This window comes from Chelonia mydas, chromosome 8, assembly GCF_015237465.2.
Source record: "Chelonia mydas isolate rCheMyd1 chromosome 8, rCheMyd1.pri.v2, whole genome shotgun sequence".
Lineage (NCBI taxonomy): Eukaryota > Metazoa > Chordata > Testudines > Cheloniidae > Chelonia > Chelonia mydas.
In genome coordinates, this window is record NC_057854.1 from 103,317,963 (window position 1) to 103,339,661 (window position 21,699).

The 21,699-nt window shown below is 58.3% G+C and overlaps 2 protein-coding genes across 2 annotated transcripts; one reads left to right on the plus strand and one right to left on the minus strand.

Moving 5' to 3' along the window:
- The first annotated feature begins 826 nt into the window (after nucleotides 1–826).
- Nucleotides 827–5,934, plus strand: DYNLT4 (dynein light chain Tctex-type 4). The gene is made up of 2 exons (XM_037906676.2): nucleotides 827–899; nucleotides 5,103–5,934. The coding sequence occupies exons 1-2, from the start codon at nucleotides 853–855 to the stop codon at nucleotides 5,845–5,847; spliced, it is 792 nt and encodes a 263-aa protein (XP_037762604.1). The 5' UTR covers nucleotides 827–852; the 3' UTR covers nucleotides 5,848–5,934.
- A 3,348-nt stretch (nucleotides 5,935–9,282) lies between these two features.
- Nucleotides 9,283–20,996, minus strand: PLK3 (polo like kinase 3). Its single transcript, XM_037906660.2, has 15 exons — nucleotides 20,647–20,996; nucleotides 19,059–19,166; nucleotides 18,815–18,931; nucleotides 17,720–17,849; nucleotides 17,526–17,613; nucleotides 16,885–16,980; nucleotides 15,733–15,931; nucleotides 15,068–15,194; nucleotides 14,440–14,549; nucleotides 14,160–14,277; nucleotides 13,440–13,523; nucleotides 12,786–12,948; nucleotides 11,997–12,126; nucleotides 11,554–11,664; nucleotides 9,283–10,921 (listed from the first exon to the last, which is right to left on the minus strand). The coding sequence occupies exons 1-15, from the start codon at nucleotides 20,857–20,859 to the stop codon at nucleotides 10,727–10,729; spliced, it is 1,989 nt and encodes a 662-aa protein (XP_037762588.1). The 5' UTR covers nucleotides 20,860–20,996; the 3' UTR covers nucleotides 9,283–10,726.
- Between the last annotated feature and the right edge of the window lie 703 nt (nucleotides 20,997–21,699).

Genomic DNA, 21,699 nt, shown 5'->3' on the forward strand with positions numbered 1-21,699 from the left:
CAGTGGGGTTCTGGTCTGTGACAAGAGCCCCTATGTGCTAGGGGGATAGAAATTATAAATCATAATTAAAGGGACACTCTTTGCTTAAAAGCAAACCTCGGTAATATGTGTCCTTCTCTGGGTCACAAACAACACTTCAGATTATTAAAGAGGAAAGAATTTTAGAAACCCATTGAGCTTTTCTCTAGTTCTGCTGTTTGGTCACTCTGTGTGTCTCTTTTTTTGGCCAATAAAAGAGAATGAAATCCTGGTCACTACTGTCAGGGTTCTGGGAGGGCACTGTTGGGTTGCAAACACTTCTGAGAGCAGTTATACGGTTAAAAATAACTACTCTGCTCGGATTTTTCTTTTAACTAATAGAAACATTTCTACAGGCCTTTAGGTTTTGTACAAAGTTTGTACAAAGTCTAAATCAGAGGGCAAAGCGGAGGTGACAGCTTCCCTCTCAAATGCTGGTCGGGATCCAGCTACCTAGATACAGGCCACAAAACAATCATACGCCATAAGAGTTGGTTCTTTTAGCGTTTACACATGCAGTCACACATGCAGCGTTCAGGGCAGTTTGTTTACACACTCGATGCCACAGGGATGGGGGAGAGCTAAGTAGCTAGATTAGGTGCTAGACAGCTATAGATTTTGTGTCGGAGTTTATCACTTTCTTAAATAACTCCCCAAAGAGAGAACGTGTGTGTTCGGCAGAATGCAGAGGAGAGCTCCTGGGACCGGGCAGCGAAGAGTTAAAGCTATTCTGCCTGATGGCCAAAGGATTTCAGTGTCACATAGCAACACCTAATGTTTCACTACAAAATAAACACAATGCCTTTCATTTTTGGGCAGAGTCCCTACTACACAATGTCCCGGCCCCTCCTGGAAAGTCACACGGGAGCTGAGGGGGAAAGGTAGGTCTGGCGGCGAAGGCCATGGCTCCAGTTCAGGAGCGTACCGGTGGGACGAGAGAAGGGGGCTGAGACTGGACTGAGTGGGTGGGAGCGGTGGCATGGATGTGACCAGGTAGATGGATGGATGTGACCAGGCAGGTTGGAGGAGGCCAGGAGCATGCAGCATTGGAGAGGAACAAGGTCAGGGGATGCGGTGAGGGAGGGCAGGGGGGCAGCAGGACAAGGCAGCGTGGAGATTCGAAGGGCAGTGTGATCAAGCAGGAAGGATGCGTGGGGTGATGTCTGGGAGGGTCCATGGCACTAGTCCTGGGAAGCTCTGCAAACCAGGCCGGGCAATTCTGAATTGGAGTCTGACGGAGGCTGGGGTGAGAGAGTCCAGTTCCTCAGAGCCAGAGATTAGTGGGGCCGCGGCATCCCGAAGCCTCTGAAGTGCAGAGAGTGGAGATAGAGGAGACCATGAAAGGTGCTGTGATAGCCAGGGCAGGACGTGATGAAGAGAGGAATACGGCTCTGATTAGGAGCAGGGTCGATGCAAGGATCCATTCCCGAGAGGGGTAGGGGACAGGGGACTTACAGACCAGGGACAAGATCTACCAAAAGTGAGCCCTGGTTTTGGGTGCCTGGCTTGAGACCCCTTTAAAGCCGAATTTCCAGAAGGGTCTGGAAGTCAAGGCCTTTGTATCCACTCGCCCCTTCTGACACTGTTGGCCAAAGCAACGAGGGAGGAAAGAGGCATCTGGGGTGAAGTGAGACTCCCAGGTTCCTGCCCTCCACTAGGGCTGGTCAAGGAGAGCGGCCAGGGACATGCCAGCACTAGTGGATATTTATGTCTATGGCAGAGAGGTGAGGGAACATCTTGATGGGGGGGCGGGGGCAGGGCCAAAGGCAAGTGGTGAGTGAGGAGGGGGCCTGTAACAACACCCCAGAGTGCTGGGAAGAGATGGTGGGACTTCCTTGGCTGCCATCCCCTGACACGTGACGTGGGTTGGGGTACAAGACAGCGGTACCCTCGGCACATGGCAAGGGCTGGTATTGGCTCCCTCCGGGAGCTGCTGCCCCTTTAAAAAGAAAAAATTGCAAATAAACCCTCAACTCACCCCCAACCGAGGCCCCGATCCTGCCATTAGATCTCCGCGGGTCAGGTCTAGCCCCGGGGGTGCCACATGGGCGCAGGGGGGTGCCTGCGGGGATCTGATCCCAGGAGTCAGGGCTGGAGGTCCGGGTAGGTGGCCCGTCGGCCCCTGCTGGAGGAGGGGATAGGGCAGCCTGGCCTTGCCTTCTAGCAAGCAAACCCTGCTACTCAAAACGCCACGAAATTCAGAAGAGGGAAAGAAGAAGAAAAAAACCAGGGCTTCACAGAACTTGTACAGGCAACAGAGTCATGGACCTGAGCCTGCCCAGCCCTGCCCCCGCCCTTTTGAAGGCTCTTGCATTGAACTGTCACATCAAAGAGGCCAATGATTTACCGCGGGGGGGTGGGGGGATATTAAGCCAGCAGGCAGGGAGCTCCAGGGGAGCACACAGCAAGCCAGTGCAAGTGCTGGCGAGATAACGGGCATTCGCTCTCTTCCCTGGGATATCTCCATTCCCAGACCCGGGGGGCGGTGACCCTGCCAGCAATCCCGCAGCCCCCCATCGGAGCGGGTGGCACTGCCAGGTGAGATCGCGCCGGAGGCTTGCCTGCTGAAGTGACACCACAAATTCCTTTCGCCCCACCCCAGCCCACTGCATTTGGGCTGTTTCCAAGGGAAGGATCAATTATTAATTGCAGGCTCGTTTATTTTCTAGTCATTGCATGGAAAAAGCAAATGACAGTGAAGCTCAGAAATAATATTGCCCTGGCTTCCCCTGTCACTCTCCTGCATGCACAGGGATCCTTGTTTCCGTGAAGACACCCCAGTGCAGATGGGATGCGGGCAACAAGGTGCCCTGCCACTGTATCTGTTCCCACGGCATTGCTTATAGTACAATGGACCCTTGCGGGACCGTGAACGCCCACCCACCCACAATGCACAAGGGATGTGAGCGGGCACCTGTTGGATTCCACGGTAAAGCTCCCACTGAATTCACTGGCAGAGGATCGGGGACTGGGAGATCCCGCCTAGGTGTTGGCAGGGGCTGGGTCCCAGCCTACGTCCACACTCGGCGCTGGGGGTGTGACACCCAGCTCAAGTAGACGTGCTCGTGCGAGCTCGGTGAGAGCCAGCAGGCTAAGATCAGTGGGAAGCTGCGGCAGGATGGGCAGTGGTGAGCCGTGGGAGGGGCTAGCCGTCCCAAGTACAAACCCACTGACACTCCATGGATAGCTCTAGGACAGCTGGCACGAGTATGTCGACTGGGGCTGGGAATCGCACCACCAGCTCCAGTGTAGACGTGGCCTGCTGTGGTGTACTCACCTGCTCACACTCCCCAAGAACCAGGCGCACTGCAAGGCTGGATTCTCTGCCATTATACCCAGGGCATTTGCAACTGACTCAAAGAGCAGGGAGACGCCTGCCCCTTGGCAAGATGAAGCAGGGGCTCTTTGGTGGCCACATATTCTCTCAGTGGTGCCCCCAGAAACAAGGAGGCTCTTTGCATGGGCCAGCTGGACAAAGCACTAGAGAACGTGTGTGCATTGACCCAGAGGAGGGTGCTGAGAGGTCACGTCCATCCTGGCTCCTGTCTGTCTCTGGCTGGAATTTGTTTCCTATTAGTCCATTTAAAGGGGGAAAAACCCCGAGCGTGCCCATCTCTGCTCACCATCCCATGTCAGTAACAGTGAATGGCACTGAAAACCGGGGGAGACGTGTTAACATCAACCCCATACTGGCAAGGGGGTGATGGGTGAATTTCAGTGAAGTTCTTAGGTGTGGTCCAGCTCAGCCCCCAGAGGATCCGATCCTTAGTCCGACTCTCTGGCCGGGGCTCTCCTGACACCCAGCATAGGGGTGAGAGACTTCGTGTATCCAGCGAGGCTGGAAACAGCCCAGAAAGTCAACCTCCCTCCTTGGCACTTCTGCTTCTTGACTCTGGGCACAAGTTGGGAAGTGCAGCAGTAGCCATGACCATGAAACGCCAGGGGCAAGTTAGCCAGACTCCCTCACCCCTCCCAGTAAAGGAGAGTGAACTTTGGGTCAGGGCTTGTTCCATCCAAGCCAGTTTTCCGGCTTCCATTTCACAGGTTCCCAGCCGCAAAGGCACCAGATATCACGGTGATGGGCCTGAGGAGACTAAAATAGGAAATCTCATGTCAAAGCCAAGGGAGCTGGTGCTCCATTTAAAATGCTCTAGTCACATGCAACAGGACCATCCTCCCGGCCTTGTTTACATCCCTTTGATTGAGTAATTGTCCTTTCTTGGAGGCCCTTGTCTTTGCTGCCCTTGGCACAGCTGCTCCTTACACATCTTGCAAAGTGAAAGGGGATCGGCTCGTGGCCATCCTCCCCCCGAGCGGCCTGTCAAACAGACCAGCCGCTGGGAGCACTCACACCGGCTCCTCTTGCCTGGGTCTCTGCGGAGACGTTTGGCTCCCCATGGAATGCAGGGACTTGGGGGCAGAGTAAATACTAGTGAACCAGAATAGAAACAGCCTTGAGATAACAAGCTAAAGCTACAGTGGCGGGGGAGTTCAGAGCGGGGTTAGGGACAGGCAGAGTCTGGCTAGACACAAAAGGGGGAGTGTGAGGAAGCAGCAGGAAGGAGTTGGAAGATGCCTGATGTGTCTGTGAATTAACTCAGACCTTCCTGGCTTTTGTGGGCGTTATCCCCAGAGCGCCACCGCAGCCCAATAGGAGAGCAATTCCCAGGGAACTCACTCAGCGGAGGCCAGGGCACTTTGCAGGAGGCAGCTCCAGCGCTGGGGTTCCTGCGCTATGCGGATTGGAAGCAGGAGCCGCTTGCTCAGGCTCGCTGATGGTCCCAGACACTTTGCTAAGAGCATCCAGGGCTGTGGAACGTGCCTCGAGGTCTCGCTGCACCAGGGAGATGGCCCCTTGTTCCAATGGTTGTCAGTACCAGGTCCCCGTCCCCATTTGGTGTTGGAAGCTCCTTGAGCATAGCAGGACAATGCCATTTCCAGCACCGCTATGGGAAGGCTTTAGTCGCCATAACCCTGACCAGGCTGAGCCCAGGCGTCCTGCCTGCCAGCGCCCAGGCAGGCCACGAGCTGGGTGGGTGGTGGAAGTGGAGTAACTTGCCGGCACTGCTCTTCTCTTTGCCCAGACCCAGGTGTCACCCCGGGGGCATGGCAGGCAAGCCGCTAGCACTGTTCCAGGAGGCTCTGGCCCAGTTCAACCAGGCGGTAGCGTCAGAGAACCCGGAGGCTGCACGCCTGAGGGCGGGCTTGCTGTCCACCCGCCGCAGCTCTCACTCAGTGGACAACCCGCCCAGGCCCCTGATGCGGCTGAAGAGCATAGAGGAGGGGAAGCCGCCCTCCCTGCACTCGCGGAGGAGCTCCGTCATGAGCATCGCCAACGCCCCCTTCACCAGCCGAAGAAACTCTGTCTCCATGGCAATGGGAGGGAGGCGCCTCTCCATCGGCCCCTGGATGCACAGCGGGCGGGTGAGCTTCTCGGGGCTCCCCCTCTTCCAGCCCATCCGGGAGACGCAGTATGAGAACACCTACAAGACCCGGCCAGACGAAGGCTGTAAGTTTGACCCCTGCCGGGCCCAGCGGGCTCTGGAGTCCACCCTCACCAGTTACCTGGGGGATGCCAAGTACAACCCGGTGACGAGCGGGCAGCTGGCCCAGAGCCTGTCTGAGCTCATCCGCAGCCGCCTAAAGGACCTCACCCCGCCCCGCTACAAGCTGGTCTGTAACGTCTTCCTGGGCCAGCAGGGCCAGCAGAGCCTGCAGGTGGCCAGCCGCTGCCTCTGGGACACGGAGAACGACAGCATGGCCTCCGCCACCTTCGTCAACGCCTCCCTCTTTGCCGTGGCCACGGTGCACGGGCTGTACTTCGAGTAGTGCCTGGGCCAGCTCCTGCCAGGATCCGAGTGCCACACTCCGCCGCCAACGGCACGGCAGGAGAGACCCAGCCAGAAATAAAGAGAAGCCCGCCCTGACCTCCAGGGCTCGTGTTAACTCCCAACCAGTAATTTCTTAACCAGATGTGGGGCTGGCCGGCGGCACGGGGAAGCCTGGCCTTTGTGCTTTGCTGCCGTGGGGGCCTGGGTCAGGAGAGAATGGGCTGTTCCCCGGGTTCCACTCGCTGGCGGGGGGTTGTGATGGGGACTGCCGTACCAGCTAAAGGCCCCAGCTGAGCTCGGGGCCCCGCTGTGCCAGGCGCTGCAGACACAGAGGGCGAGCTCAGCGTGTGCACTGACAGGGCAGGCAAAGGGGAGACGTGGGGGCGTTCTGCCCCTTTTGCAGAGAGGAAAGCTCAGATTGTTAAGCCTGCCTACAAGGTTTCGACGTCTGGCAATCTCGGCCTAAGGGACTTTCCCCAGGGCACACAGGGAGGCTGTAAGAGAGCCGGGAATTGAAGCCACAACGCCCACATCCCCTGCTGGCCTGAATCGTGGCCTGTCCTGTTGGGAAAGCGAGAGAGGGGAGCGAGCTCGGGCCCCTTTGAGCACAGAGCTCTGGCTGTTCTGAGCAAGTCCCTGGAACCCTCCCGGCCCGCACCTTCTGGCTACTCTCGTGGTAGGAGAGGCCACTGCTGAGCCCTGAGGACAGGGGCGCATTGGAGGCCCTCCAGCTGCTCCACCTCCACCCAGCCACCCCCAGCTGGCCCAGCCTGCCATGAGCCACAAGGGACTGGTCTGAGCCAGTGGTCCCAACTCATGTTCATTGGGCCAGAGGGTCACTAGCCTCTAAGGGCAGGCCAAGGACCAGCACAACCTGGAGGGAAGGGTGTTCTCAGGCAGATGTTAACACCCTCCCACCCAAGCCCAGGCCTTGGGAGCCTTCCACAGGGCTTGAGTGGCAAGGTATTGAGTGCCACCCTGTCCCCACGCCTCCCTGCGAGACACGGCAGGACACAGGGCACCAGAGAGGTGAGGAGCTTTGCTCCAGGACCTCAGGGGTCTGAGCTCGCCAGGAGCCCTGCCTCCAACTCCCACAGCCGGAGCACAGGGGCCCGGCTCCTCCTTCGCCATGTCAGGGCCACAGCAGGGCCCTGCAGCTCTGTTGTCACTTGCCCCCATTGGCACTAGCCCCCGCTCGCTCACGCTGTGCCCCCGGGGGGGCCCAGACAGAGAGAAGCAGCTGTGTCACAGCCAGCAGCCTCCCACCCACAGAACAGCCCCTTTGTTGGGAGGCTGACAATGCCAGCACAGTCTGCGCGGCCCCCACCCGGGAGGAGGCAGGTGCAGCTCGCCCCGGCAGTGCTAGTGGGGTCTGCAGGAGCCAGCTCCGGCAAGGAGACAACAGGAACGGGGCAAGAGGTGGCTAAGAAAAGGAGAATTCTGGGGGTGCTGACGGCAGCTGCTAGAAATGACTGGAAAGCTGGAGCCTGGGGAGGAAGGATGGGCTGGTACTTGGGGAGCGGGGCCAGAGGGAGCTGGGTTCTCTGAAAGCCCCAGCTCCTGGAGGCACGGGGTTATGGGGGCATCGCCACTTCCCATTCGAAAAGGCAGAGGTAGGTCCCGGCCCTTGAGAGCATGGAGAGAAGCTCCAAGACAGGAGCTGAGGGGAGTCCACGGCTCAGCTGGCAGAAGGCCAGGTTCAGGTCTGAAATCTTGGGATGTGAAGCCAATCTCAGGGTTTTTGAATGTACATGGTTGGTGATCCACTCTCAGCTGGTAGCACCCCAGCTCCCCATCCACGCAATGGGGCTAGTTCTTCTGTGCCTTGCGGGGTGAAGCTGTTAACCAACGGCTGGTGCTCACATTTTAGTGGTAAGGAGCCCCTCGCTAGCCAGCTGCCCAAAGCTCACTGCCCTGCAAGCACCAGGCAAAGGAAACTGCACCTTGGGTGGCTTTTTACTTCCCTGGGGGGAGCATCTAGCACCTCCTGGAGTCAGCCCTTCAGTCAGGTTCCACACCCTAGGGAGGAAGCCCAGCAGCTGAGGGATTTAATGCAAGGCCAGCTGTTCTCAGGCCTCTCGTGTTCAGAGCTCAGGGCCTGGGAGTGGAGGCTCAGCAGGGTCTCTGCTCTGCAGCCCAGCACAGGATTAAAGGACTGCACATTCTTGGCTCCTCTCCCAGCTGCTTTCACAAAGGGCAACCCCAGCCCCAGGGGCCCCATTGTGTGCTACCAGCCCTATTTGAGTCATGGAGGGGGGTGGCTGGACCTCCCGTTCCCCCCTAGAGCTGCAGAAACCAGCCTGTTGAGCTCTCCGCAGTGTCACAGCCTAGCTCCTCCATCAAGGCAGAGCTCAGGCTGACAAGCAGCACCCGCTGCCCTGCCAAAGCACCAAGCACCCTTTTGGCTCACGAGGTGGCCCCCCCTCGCCCTATCTACACCAGCCCCGTGTCATCCAGCTCATCTCGCTGCTGCTGATTGAGAGTGTTCTCAAAACAAAGCAGCTCGTAAGGGCAGAGAACATGGATCCAACCCTCTGACCCAGCAGACCAGATCCGAGACAATCTTCCCCAGCCCCTGTTTTGGAGAGCGCTTTAAGGGCCGCTCCTCAGTGGGCAATAGCTGAGAAGCCTCCTGACCAGATCTCCCTCTAACCCCCTTTTGTACCTGGCCTTACCCGCGTAGGGGACACTAGCACCGTTAAGGTCCCACCAGCCGGACCCCTTGTTCAGCAGCCGAGCAGCATTTCGGGTAGCCAGGGACTGAGGTTGCTCCAGCAGGTTGGAGGGACAGGATTTGAGCTTTACTTGGTCACGATTAAAGCAAGAGGGGCCTAAAACCAGTTTCTCATCTCTGCCAGCCCCTTGTGGCATGGAGTTGATGGCAGGGTCGAAGACGAGCAGCGATCCATCCCGCACAGGTGAGAGCAAGGCAGGGTGTGTAAGAAAGCATTGAGAATAAGCACTGGGATGGCCCTGATTTTAGGGTGCTGTCTCTCCAGCACCCCTTACTCACCATCCTCCCTCCCCCGACATGGGAGCACTAACCCTACCCCCAGGCTCTGAGGACCCCCAGCACTCAGACAAGCAGAGTATGATGCAGATGTAGGAGCACGTACAGATCAGCTGCTAAACAGCGCACTGGGGTGCTGCCCCTCTGCAATAATCCACCCCTGCAGCCATCTTTGTGAGGGGCAGCCTGAGGGCTGCTTCCCAGGTAGTCAATTACTCAAGAGCCAGGAGCAGTAGCCCTAGGTCCTGGAGGATACATGGGAGCCATTTGCATAGGGCAGGTTAATGTCCCCAGTGCACAGGGAATGCCCATACAGGCAGGCAACCATCGTTGAGCCAGGGGCTGCAGCGAGAGACATGGCACTGCCCCAGCAAGGGCCCAGCTCCCCAAGAAGGTACAGAGAAGGGTGGCAGCAGGCCCATGTGTTTTATAAAAGGAACACTTTTATTAGTGAGCAAGGCACGGAGCAAACAGGGCCCTGCACAGACAGGAGACCACGGAAGGGGTGAAATAAATACTTCAATATAAATACAAATACATAAATAATTTCATCAGGCCAAAAAACCTGCATTTGGAAACCAGAAAAAAAATCAACCTGTTTAGGTCCCAGCTGGCCGAGGGCTCTTCGGGTCCCTTTTTAAAGCATTTCGAGTGTGTACCGTGGCAATTCACATTCCCTGGCGCATGCTGCAAGACAAGCAGGGGATGTGCCCGCACCAAGCCTCAGCACGAGAGGGACCCTGCCCCCTCCTTAGTGTAACAATTCTGCAGTTCTCCCGTTCCCCACCCATGGCCGGAATAGGGGCCAGCCTGGGCTGACACAAAGGCTCTGCCTTAGAGCTCTTGGCATTGGCAACACCGTACCTCCTCCCTCAGAGACGGTAGCCTTATTCTCACCCCCTCCTGACACAGCGACTGGGCTCCCTGCTGTACCTTGAGCATTAAGCTCAGAGATATTTTCAAGTTCAATAAAGTATTTCCTGGTGTCTGTGCCTAGGCTGGTCTGCCCCACAGCAGGCTCTCCCACCCCTGCTGAGTGGCCCTGGCCCCCATCCAGCTCTCAGGCCTCTAGGCAAGATGCTCATGTTAGCTAAGATCCCACCCCAGGGCCAGAGAGTGACATGGAGGACTCCCCCCTCTGCAGAAGAGAGTCCCTAGGGGTAGCAGCTCAGCATAAAGTCAGCAGTGCTGCCAGAGGAGCTAAAAGCAGCTTCCCCTTCACCCCAGCCACCCACAGGCTGGGCAGGTTTCACTAGGAGCCTTCCCCACATGGGCCAGACAGGGCGGGAGCAGGGAGGTTCTAATCAAGCCCAGATGGAGCATGGTTCTCAGCTCCTCCCTGCCCCAGCTCCGAGGCCAGGACAGGACACTGACCTGGACAGGCATTGGGCTCTTAACATTTAGGCATTTAGACACTGGACAAAGATTTTTCTCCCCCTTAAAAATCGGGTTTGTTCCTTCTCTCCTCAGCTTGCTCGGCATGGGAGGAGAAGGAACAGCTGTCCCCTGGAGATTCCCCTACCCAACCACGTGCACGACTTAAGCTGTGTAAAGATTACACAGGAGTAAACTTGAGGTGTAACTTCACCCCACACACACCTCCCCATCTCCATGGATTGAAGCAGTCAGCTGACAAACGCCAGGGCAAGGATTTCAGTATCAACAGCTGGCAGGCATCAGGAGATGAAGGATGCTGAGGCCAGCTGCTGCTAAATCAAAATATCCAGATGCCCTTATCTAAGTTCCTTCAGCCCGGTCATATTTAGTGGCTAGGAAAGTTCTGGTGGGCAGCCAGAGCTGTCACTCATTCCATTGACATGACGGGGAAGGCTTTTGAATCCAAGGAGGCTTCTCCCAAGGCCCCAGCCTAGGCATCGGCCCTCTCCTGGAGGAGCTTGAGGACATACTTGAGCCGGAACTGGAGCTCTGGAGAGCAGCCCAGCTCCCTGATGCTGCTCATCTTGTACGTGTAGGAGCTGCGGTCCTTGGTGACGTAGGTCAGGAGACAGGAATGGTCTGGCTTGCTGAGGATCACCTTGGTGTGATCGTTGTAAAAGTTCACCTAGGAGAGCCATGTTACAGAGGAGTTACTTCTCCAGCCTCGGGCTGGGTGCGTCTCATAGTTCCCAGGCTGATGCTTCGGACCTCAGCCAGCCCCTTCTCCCCGACCTGTGATGGAGCTTTGGCCAGTCAGGAGGGCAGCCCCGGTGCCGTGGCTAGGCCAAGCAGAAGGGGAGCCTCAGGGCTAACAAAAGCTGGGAGGGACACATGCGGCTAAGGGTCCCATGCTGGGAAGCCACAGGTTGGCTACTCAGCTAAGGAGCCCCCTTCCCCTTGCAGAGGTTTCCAATCAAGAGGTTAGCTGAGCAAGAGACCAGTGGGGATGTCGCTCTGCCCCTGTTGTCTCCCCCTAGGAGCCCCAGAGCTCTGGGGGAAGACTAAGAAATCCCCTGTAACTAGAACTGGTTCCTAAGCCCTGGTGTGAAAACTCCAGCCCTGAAACAGATTATCTGGGATAAGTGGAGAAGCATTGAAAGCAGCTGCTCCCTGCAGGTGAGGAAAGCAGCCATCTACAGAGGGGTGGGGGCTAGCTCTGTAGGGCCAGCCTTGGGAAACCTGCGCGGAGGTCTAGGGACTGGCAAGCCGGGCAGATGCCATCTTCCCCCCTCTATCCACAGGGCCCCACACACACACCTGGAGCGTTCCATTGCTGAAGAGCATCAACAAGGCCTGGTCCGTTTTCACCCACTGCAAGAGCAGCAGTGCAGGATGCTCAATCTCATCTATGCTGGGCAGGTCTCCCCCCTAGGAGAAGAATCCGCATTAGCCACCGACTCCTGCCCGAGCAGCAGCCTCTCTGCAAGCTGGGTCAAGGACAAAACCCAGCAAGCGTCTCTCAGCCACACACTGGTTCACAGGCTTCTACTGCTGCGAGACTTCAGACAGCGCCTGGGCCAGGCACAAGCCACCAGATGAGCTCCCCAGAGTGCATTCCCTGAGGAGCACGCCCGGCTGTCCCCCCCGGTATTTATGCCACACGCCTGCTGAGCCACAGGCTCCCCCTTCAGCAAGTGAGCTTGCTCTGCCAGGAGACCACCCCCCAGCATTGGCTTCTGGACAGCCAGGAGGCCACTCACCTTCATGAGATGCTGCTCCATGTAGGAGGCAAAGTACCGCAGGACGCTCGTCTGGCTCTGCAGCTGCTCTGGGATGGCCGACATGGGAAAGGCGAAGTGTTTGCTGTTTGTCAGGTTGTAATGGACCATCCTGGAAAGGGGAGGAGACCAGGTGAGCTTCCATCTCCCGCAGCGAGTCCCTGCACTGCCAGCAGCGCAATGCGCATGGGCTCCACCGTCAGGTTCCAGACCCGGGGGAGCCTAGGTCACCCTCAGCTGGATGCGGGGTTCTAGTGTAAGCGGCAGAACCCGCTCATAGCCAGCAATAGTCTGAGGGTCTCGTCTTGTGACTGAGGTGTAACCACAGGACATGGGCCCTGCTGAGGAGAGGAGCTGGCAGCCTCGTTAGAGTCTGATCTTAGACCTGGGGAGAAGGGCATTGGCTCCCCTTGCCCAGCCCAAGGCTTGGAGTCTAGGAACAGGGCTTGTACCCCTGGGACCTGACCACGCTCCTTGGAGTTCACCCCCTTCGGCGTGTACAGTTACTGCCTCCCGGTCCCCAGTGGCCTGTAGCCATGCTAGTCTTTGCTCGGCCCAGCCCCTGGGGAGGGGGAACGCTGCTGTTCTGCAGGGAAGCCCTCACAGGGTCCCCCCAACCCCGCAACTTCTCCTCCCCTTCTTGCTTTGAGTTCTAAGTGCCCCGCAGCTGCCCAGTGGCCAACGCAGGAAGAAAGCCAGGAGACCCCACTTCCCCTCCATCCCCCCACACACAGAGCAGAGACATCCAGGTGGCCCATGGCCTCCACTTACTTCCGATCGGCCGACAGAGCCATGTGCGTCCCGTCGTTGAAGAGGACCCCGATGCGGTGGTTGGACAGCTGGTAGCCAAAGCCGTACTTGTTGGAGTAGTCCACCCACTTGCTCACCCAGGCAAAGTGCTCGTGGCAAGCCAGAGAGGCAGGGTTCCGCTCAGCTGGTTGGGACACGAAGGGATTGTGAGTGGGGTGACACCCAGGATGTGCCTCACGAAGGAGGATGCTAGCAAGCACCAGGTGGCCCGCACCTCTGCTGGCCCCAGCAGGCAGATTGGGAGCCAGCCAGGTCTCCAGAGGTCCAGCCCTCTGCTCCAGCCACATTACCCACCCCAGCCAGCTTCCTCCCTAAGCCTATTCAATACCACTGGAAGTAGCCAGTTCCCTACAGGAGGCACCAGTCTCCATTCAGAGCATCTTACAGATGCTGGAGTCCCATAAGTGCCACCGGGCAGCCATGGGGACACATCCCCCCTCCCCACCTTAGGTTTCACACTCCAGGACCATGGACGTCTTTTCTGACCAAGCCAACACCAGCCTCGAGGAGAAGCTACTACACCTGACCCTCCTGTGTTGTCCCCCTCCATCCCCCTGCTAACCCTGTGTGTGATGCAGCTCTGAGAATCGGCAAGAGCCTGAGAATCCGCGTTACCTGGAGGCATGGCGGACAGGCAGCTCTTCAGGAGTCCGATGGCAGATTCAGTGACCGCAGAGGCCGTAATGCACTCTTCAAACACTGCAGGGGAAGAAAGATCCGTCAGCCATACTGGAGGCAGAGAGCGGCTGATCAGCTCAGAAACTGCAAGACAGGTAGCCCAATCAGCTGCTGCCGAGGAGCATGCTGTGTCTGAAGCCAAAGAAGATTCCAAGACACAAGACGATGTTCCCTCCCCACAAGGCAAGGGCAGGGATTTTGTGGAGCTGCCACGAAGAGCTACTGTTCTGTTTGAATTCACAGCTCTGAGGTCACTGGGGAATAGAGGGATTCAAGTTTAGGCCCCCGTCTTCACAACAGGAAACCACATCAGCCAGAATCAGGGAGTCACAAGCATGGGAGGAAGAGATCTGGGGTCTACGGTAACTGGTCATTCAAACCCCCACCCTCAGCTGGGCACAAAGTTGTCTCTAGACATGGTCCTCTCCTTGCAGGGAAGTGTGATGTCAGCACCAACCTCTGTGGGGCAGCTGGGGATCTCACAGGGTTTCCAGTGCCCCTCCCACAGCCCAGTGCAACACTTCGCCAGCAGCTCCTTGACCTCCCTGCCACTCCCACCCGGCAGGCCAGGGGCAGAGCTGCAAGGCACTCTAGAATCTCAGGGCAGGACAGCTCTACATACACGAGCTGCTCAAAGCAGGCTTCCGCCTCACTCACCTTCACAGCTGCTGGCTGCTGTCCCCCTAATGGACCTGGAGACGGACCTCCGTGAACCCTCTTCTGCCAGCGTCTCCACAGGGCTGCAGCTGGCGCTCTGACATGTCAAGGGGATCACCTGGAGAGAGGATGTGCATATTTACACTGTCCCACCTGGGGCTCTGTTCCAGGAGCAGCCCCACCTCATCCCTGCTCCCCTGCCAGGACACCGACACTCAGGGAAGAGGATACTCGCCCAAGGAGCCAGCAAGGCTCCCCTTTTCCCAGCCTTCAATCTTACCTCATTCCCTTCCACAGTTTTGTAGCTCATCTGCCTGCAGATGGAGGTCTTCATGAGGCCAACAACCAACTTGGAGATGTCCTCTTTCTCTTCAGAGGGGCCCTTCTTAACTAGAAGGAAGAAGGAGACGTTTAGTGGGCAGACCCAGCAGATGGTCAGGGAGGCCAGCAGAGTTGGTGGGTCAGAGGATCGACATTTAGAGTCCTTCCACTGGCCCCAGCCGAGAGCAGAAGCAGTTTGAGATCTTGTTTACATTCTCCCACCCCCTGATTCTGTTCCAGTTTTGCACTTCACTCAGCTTGGCCAGTGAAACCAGGCTGGGCAGTTTCATTTCCTGGTTCTCATGCACCCGGTGAACTTGCTAAGTTGCAAGGAAACATTTCCATCCCAAGGGAGAGGGATTGGAATGGCATTTCAGCTCCAAGCACGTTCTGCAGAACCTAGGCAATGAGGACTCGCCTGCTTGGAGCAGTGCTCTGTGCAACAGAGTGTCAGAATAAAAGCTTCCGGGGAAGATCAGACCGAGCTCTAGAGGTCAGGCGTGCCATCCTCCATCAGGTTTAACTGGCTTCATGCTACCTGCTGGCCAACAACAAAAGCCAAGACAGACACAAGGGAGAGAACTTACTTTTGGGTTTCTTTTTCCCAAACAGCGTCTTGGTGACTTTTGCAAACAGACTCTTTGCCGGGTTGGGGGGACTCAGCTCTGGCATCATCACACAGCTGCTGGGGGGGAGCTTATCAGGTGTGTAACCCTGGGGAGAGAGCGAGCGTGTCATTGTCTGGTTCACCTTCCTCCACAGACCACACATCACACAGCAAGATAGACAACAGCTGCCCTTGGTTTGTTGGCAGTGGCCACTTTCTCTCCTCTGACAGCCAGGGGCAGCTCACATTTCCTGGGAGCTGCCTTGAAAGGGCTACACTTGAGAATCGGCCTCCCTGAGACGCAGCCTCCGCTCACGTGTAACAGCCACATGGCCCCGGAGTGCAGATGCAGCTCAAATGTATACAAGGGTATTTAGGAGGCACGCTAAGGCTAAAGACCCAGTGATGTTAATGGCCAATAAGCCAGGCTCAGGGAGAGCGGCCACTTGCAGGTTGGGGTCTCCAGCAGTCTGGTGTCCTTTGCAGCCTGCAGGGGCACTGGGTCATGGGAGGAGCGCAGTGTACTGAGACGTACACCCTGGGAGGTTTGCCACCCGAGCAGAGACCAGGCCCACCCTGCTTTCATTCTCCTCCAACCGGTCCAGGGGTGGGGGGGCGTTCGCTGCCTGCAGTAGAGCCACTCACTTTGGTGAAAAATTCATGGTCCAGGATCTCCTCCAGCGTGAGGCGGTCCCGCGGGTTGCGTTTCAAGATGCCTGTGATCAGCTGCTTTGCTGGCGTGGAGAGGAAGGCTGGGAGGGTGTATTCCACCTGCTTGATACACCTGTACGTCTCCTTGAGGTCCGAGGTCTCAAAGGGAGGGTTCCCGCACAACAAGGTATACCTGGAAAGAGAGGTGATGGGAGTGAGGGCTGGGCACACATCCCCCGTCCACCTGACTCACCCCCGGCCTGACTCACCCCCAGCCCAGTAATCACAAGGCACGGAAGTTATTCACACGCTGACGAGAGGTTGCACCTGGCTCCAAGTGCCACCTATAACAAGCCTCTGAGCAACCACCATCCTCTAAGTAGCGAGAGGCTGCAGTCACATCCGGAACGCGCCTCCCTGCAATCGTTTACAGCGCGAGATAAGGAAGCCTTGGGAACCAGGAATGTCGGTTGAGCCACTTCTATATTTAGCAGGGGTGGAGCTAAACTCTGCCCCAGTCCCACCCCCGGCGGCTGAGCTCACCGCTGTGCGAGCCCACCTTCCGCCTCCGTCTGTCCCGGCCTGAGTGAATGGAAAGATCAACAGGAAGCCTGTGGCTTACCAGGGCAAACAGCCACACCAGCGATGTTTACGATTCGCACTGTGGGGAGCGAGAGCCGCCCATATTAATAGATTGGTGACCACCCCTCGTGTCTGACATTTTCCATTGTTTTGAAAGCACTCTGCAGAGCAGTGCCGTCTGCAGCGACACGGGACTCCGGAGCACCAGGGGTCTGTCTCAATGGGCTCACTGGATGACACCAAGCGCCAGCCATTTACAAGCACGGCAGGGTTCCCCCCCTTAACTGCCAGCCCTGCAGGTGCCCCAGGATCAGTCCAGCTGGGCTTTGCTTCCAGTCCAGGAGCAGTAATAAAATCTCTGCAAGCTAAACTCGGCCCTCGGCAAGGCCCATTGCTTTTAGTGGCATCTGACTGGTACTCGTGCAAACCAGAGACCAGCTCACTCATCTGTGCTGGGGAGCGGATCTGGCTGATTTCCCAGGAAGCTGCCCAGGACAGTGTCATTCTTCCAGTCTCTTTTCCCGCCAGCCCTGCCCTGCTTTGCAACAAGAGCTGGGAACTTACACGACACAGCCCAGAGACCACACGTCTGACTCCGGCCCGTGGCCCTGCCGGTGGAGCACTTCAGGAGCGAGGTAGTTGGGGGTGCCGCATATCGTCCTATGGGGAGAGAGCAGAGCCGAGCAGAGTCAGCGGCGCAGTAACAAACCAGAGCACAAGTCCTCCTCCATGCAGCTCCCTGGCCGACGGGGTAGACGAGCGAGCCCTGGGCTCCAGCATGTACATTCTGCATCCAGAGCACCAGGACTCCATCACCCCCATTCTCCAGGGAATGCACCAAGCACCCTGCCCCCATCCCTTCAGGATCCAATTTAACACCTTCCCTAGATTAGAACCCCCCACGATCCCTCCCCCTGCATCCACAGACCACCTCTCCCCCCGCTACTGACCCAGCACCAAGCTCCCTCCGGCCTCTGATCCCCACACAGCTGCCCTCACTGCCTGAGTGTGGGGCCGGGACAAGGAGGCACCATCTTCCCTGTGCATTCCCCTCCCCCCGGCCAGGCAGGGCCAGCAGTTGATTACAGCAAGGTAAGAGATGGGAGGGCGGTGGTGGATTTCCCAGGCAGGGTATGGGGCTGAGGGGAAGAATGAAGTATCAGGGTGCAGGCGAGCAGGAAAGCCTGGCACGTTAGGAGTCTTACTTTTTCTTCTGGTCCATAGACTCGCGCCGGGCAGCGAGGCCAAAGTCTCCAACTTTCAGCTCCATGTTGTCATTGACAAAAACGTTGCCTACAACAGAAGGGAGGCGTTAGGACACCAGCGCAGGGCCGGATGCTACCCAGGGGTCTGCTCCCCACCCTGCCCCCCGAACGGGCGCTCAGGTCATGGTACACACCCAGTTTGAGGTCCCGGTGAAGGATGCCTTTGAGATGGAGGTACTTCAAGGCTGATATGATCTGTTTGAGGTAATACCGCACCTCCGGCTCCAGCAGCGTGTGCCGGGCTTTCCAGATGTGCGCCAGGGACTGGAAGAGGAAAAGCAAAGCAGTTAGCGAAAACCTCCTTAGTCAGGGACGTGCCTTATCAGAGGCCTGAGACACTAGTGCAAGCGGTGGTTTGCAGCGTGCAGACCCCTGATCTTAATCTGGCAAGCCCCGCTCTGACCAGGGGAGCGGCTCTGGTACCAGGAAAAACGTGGGTTCGATTCCCGTGTGTGAGCGGCTCTGGTTTGTTCTCTGGCCCATGTTATATCGGCAGTCAGACTAGATCACCCCAGCGATTTCTTCCGGCCTCAGGCTCTAGGAGTAAGAGGTGCAGCCTGCTCCTGGAGCAGGATATTTGGTCAGGCCAAAGGACTCGAAATACCACTTCTGGTGAAGCCATGGCCGTGAGCCACTCATTTTACCCAGGGGCTGTTCTGAGAAGCTGCCAGCGTAACTGGCTGGCGAAAGCCTGAATTGGTCCAGGCAGGCCCAAAGATGCCACCTCAGCAGCTTTGGGTCACTGAAGGATTTTGGGTCAGCCCCACTGGTATTTACAAGGGAGTGAACTGCTGGCAAGAGCCAGACTAGAATGGCCCAAGCAACGTGTAGGATCTAGGAACAGCCCTACCAAGAGAAGCCCGGTCACGGGGTTAGTGTGGTTACGCAAGACCAGCACGTGGGGTTTAGCTAACCCGGTTACCCAGCCAATGACACACAATGAGGCAAGGACTGGAAAATGAAAGGGGCACATCTGACAAGCAGCTGAGTGTGAATTCAAGCATCCGTTAGAAAGCGAGATCTGCATCCGTGCATAAGCGGTGAGTGACGAGGGGCCTGCAGGGACTTGGGAACGAAGACACAGCTACGGCCTTGTCTACACTAGACAAATCGGGTGTGTTTGCTGCACGGTCCCCCCTTAACACGACTGACACCTCGAATCCATGCACCAGCGCTCCCAACAGCACCACACCAGCCCATGGGCCATATGGGGCGAGCCCACCACTTACTTTCCTGCTGCAGTGTTCCAGGAAGATATAGATGTTCTCCGAATCATCAAAGTGATGCGAGAACTTGACAATGTGTTTGTGATGCAGGTCTCTGTGCAGCTCGATCTCATTCATAATCTGAAAAGGAGGAAGGAGCCCATCAACCAGCAGCCCCATCACTATGCAAAGACCTTGCTCCGGGCAAGCCTGAAATCTCTCTGCTCTCCCCCAGGGCTGAGCGCTCAGCCACCACTTCCTCACATACCTTCTCCCGTTGGTGTGGTTTAGCCACTCGGCTGTGAGGAATAACTTTCACCGCATAGGTTTTGTTGCTGTTGACGTCTGTCATTTCATAGCATCTTGCAAATCCTCCCTGCAAAGGAAGAGGCAGTCATTACCCATGGGTCACCGTTCTCCATTCCTCCCCCTGCTCTTGGAAGTCACCAGAGCATTCAACACATGTCAGTGACTCACTTATTCACAGCTCCACCTGCTCAGGATAGAACAATTGTCATTTGACTTCCTGGAGGTTTCCCTGGAACACATGGGCTTTGAAGAAAACCAAAATATCTGGTTTCCTGTCATGCTAGAAGCCCCATTATTAAAATCTGGAGTGACAGCCCTGAGTCAGGCCACTTTCTAAAATCAGTTCCTGTAAAGTCTGTATCATGCCTGGCCTCCCACCACACCAGTACTGAGTTTTCTCCCCAAGAGCAACTGGAAAGTCCTGCACATGGGAGGGAAGTGAGAACAGGCCGAGATTTTGGACCACGGGGGGAGAGAGAGAACCGTACAGGCAGGTTTTTCTGCCATGATGCAAGGCACACAGCCACAGAATCGCGCCCTGCGCCTTGCCCCAGGTGGAACAATGCTCTGAAGGGTAAGGAGAAGGCGAGCGGCTCTTTCATGGGGGGATCAGCCTCTGCCCTAGAGCCCCAGCAGCCAATGGGGCCAACCATGAGGCCCCGGCCCGGAGTGAACAAAGAACTCAGCCCTGTTGAGTACTTCCCCCTCCCTCCGGCTGGGAGGTCACTGGCAGGGCTTTGAAACCGAGGTGCTAGGAGGAGGTTGCGGAAGGCAGCAGGTCACCAGAAGCCTCCGATTGCCCCGTCCGGGGCGAAAGCCGCTTTTCGGGGGCGGGGGCGGGGGGTGTCGCTAAGGATAACGAGTTACCGAGGCACAAGGGGGAGAGTATCGAGTCGCCTCCCTCCACTGGGGCGATCACAGGCAGCGGAGGCTGGGTGTGCCGCAGCCAAACACCCGCTCCGGGGGCAGCAATGAAACCGGAGGCTGTCTCAGAAGGAGAACCGGGCCCCGCAGGGGCTCCCCGGGGGCGGGGGGGAGAGGGCAGGCCCCGGGGAGATTTGCTGGATCGCACCCCAGAGCAAGTCCCTAAAGCCCCCAGCGGAGCCGGGGGAGAGCCCGGGGCACTTCCGAACAGACGCCGAGTCTCCCGCTGCCCGGTGCCGGGGATGCGGGAGGGAAGGAAGGGGTGACTCACCAGCTCACAGCCGCATCACCCCCCCGCAGGGCCGAACAGGCGCGCGAGCTGCGCCCCCCGAGCACGCAGAGACCGGAGCCAGGCTGCCCACGGAGGGATCCACCCACCCCCATCGGCCGGCAGCCCACGAGCAGCTCCTACCTGCGCGGGGGCTGGGGAGTGGGGCGGGATCGGAGAGCAGCGCCCCAGCCAGGCCTCGGGGGGTCCAAAGCTTCGCACGGAGAGGCCAGGGAAAGAGCCTTCTGCCCCCAGGGGCGCCGCCCCGGTCCCCCGACCCAGCAGGCCGCCCCCCGCCGCTGCGGGACCCCCTCCGCGCACGCCCCGCGCCGAGCGCCCCCGGGACAGGCGGTACCTTGCCCAGCAGACGTCCCTTGCAGTAAAGCCTGCCCTTGACCGGGTCGGCGATCATCCGGGTGGGCTCGGCCGCTCGGGGCTGCTGGGGCTCGGCTCGGGCTGGGCTCGGCTTGGGCGGGGCGGCCCCGGCAGCGGGGACAGGCTTGTAGGGATCCGAGCCCATGAGGCTGCAGTGGAAGGGGTGATGCTGCGCGTAGCGGGCGAGCTCCATGGGGGGCGCCGGCCGATCCGCCTCCAGCCCCTCACACGTGGCGAGCCGCCCTGGAACTTTCACACACTGTAGCCGCGCAGCCAGGGAACCCCGGAGCCTTTAATCCACGCAGGGGCCCGACGTCACCCCCGGAACCCCGCCCCCCGGGTGGGGGCGGGGCGAGCTCTTAAAGAGACCGCGGCACTCACAGACGGGGGCCGGGGGCAGCGGCGGGCTCGCCTGGGGCTCGCCTCGGGCCGCGTTTCCAGCGGAGTCCGACCGAGCGAATCAGTAACGGGACAGCGGCAGCGCAGCGCGCCCGCTAGATCTGGGAGGGATTGTACCCTCTGCGTTTGAGTGGCCGTCGGCTGTGCTGCCCCCCGGTTTCTTTCCCCCTCGGGCTGAAATCAGACCCGCCCGCTCCCGGCTCAGGGCTCCCGGCTCCCGCTCCCGCCGGTGCGGTTGCTGCGAGAACCGGCGGGGGGGGCGGGGCAGTCCCCCCCGCAGGGTAAAGAAACTCTTCAACAGAGTAACCTCCGGGGGGGGGGGGGCTGCGTCTGCCCTGCCCCCCTCCCTGGAACCCCAAAGAAGGAACATTCAGCTCACAAGGGCAGGCCTGGAAGCGGCTGAACCTCGTCAAAGAAACCAGCCCTCAGAAGGCTGCGGATTCGGTCCCTGGGGTTTGTTTTCGTCCTTTGGGCCCGCACTCCGGCTGCCAGGTGTTTGCTTCCCCTGGTGTAACGGCCACAGCTGGTTGCAGGGAAGGGTCGGGGTCTGCGCAGCCCGGCTGAGCCCTCCTTGTCCCCAGCCTGTTTCGGAGATGAACAAGAAATGGGGGTTTCTTTCCCAAAGTATTTTATA

What these genes read in the sequence shown, in the direction of transcription:
- DYNLT4 (XM_037906676.2), top strand. Translation starts at nt 853, where the DNA reads ATGTCCCGGCCCCTCCTGGAAAGTCACACGGGAGCTGAGGGGGAAAG. An exon ending in ACGGGAGCTGAGGGGGAAAG is followed by an intron (nt 900 to 5,102) that starts GTAGGTCTGGCG and finishes CTCTTTGCCCAG; the next exon opens with ACCCAGGTGTCACCCCGGGG.
- PLK3 (XM_037906660.2), bottom strand. Translation starts at nt 20,859, where the DNA reads ATGGAGCTCGCCCGCTACGCGCAGCATCACCCCTTCCACTGCAGCCTC. An exon ending in TGGAACACTGCAGCAGGAAA is followed by an intron (nt 17,850 to 18,814) that starts GTAAGTGGTGGG and finishes TTCCTCTTCCAG; the next exon opens with TCCCTGGCGCACATCTGGAA. An exon ending in TGGAGCAGCATCTCATGAAG is followed by an intron (nt 11,665 to 11,996) that starts GTGAGTGGCCTC and finishes TTCTTCTCCTAG; the next exon opens with GGGGGAGACCTGCCCAGCAT.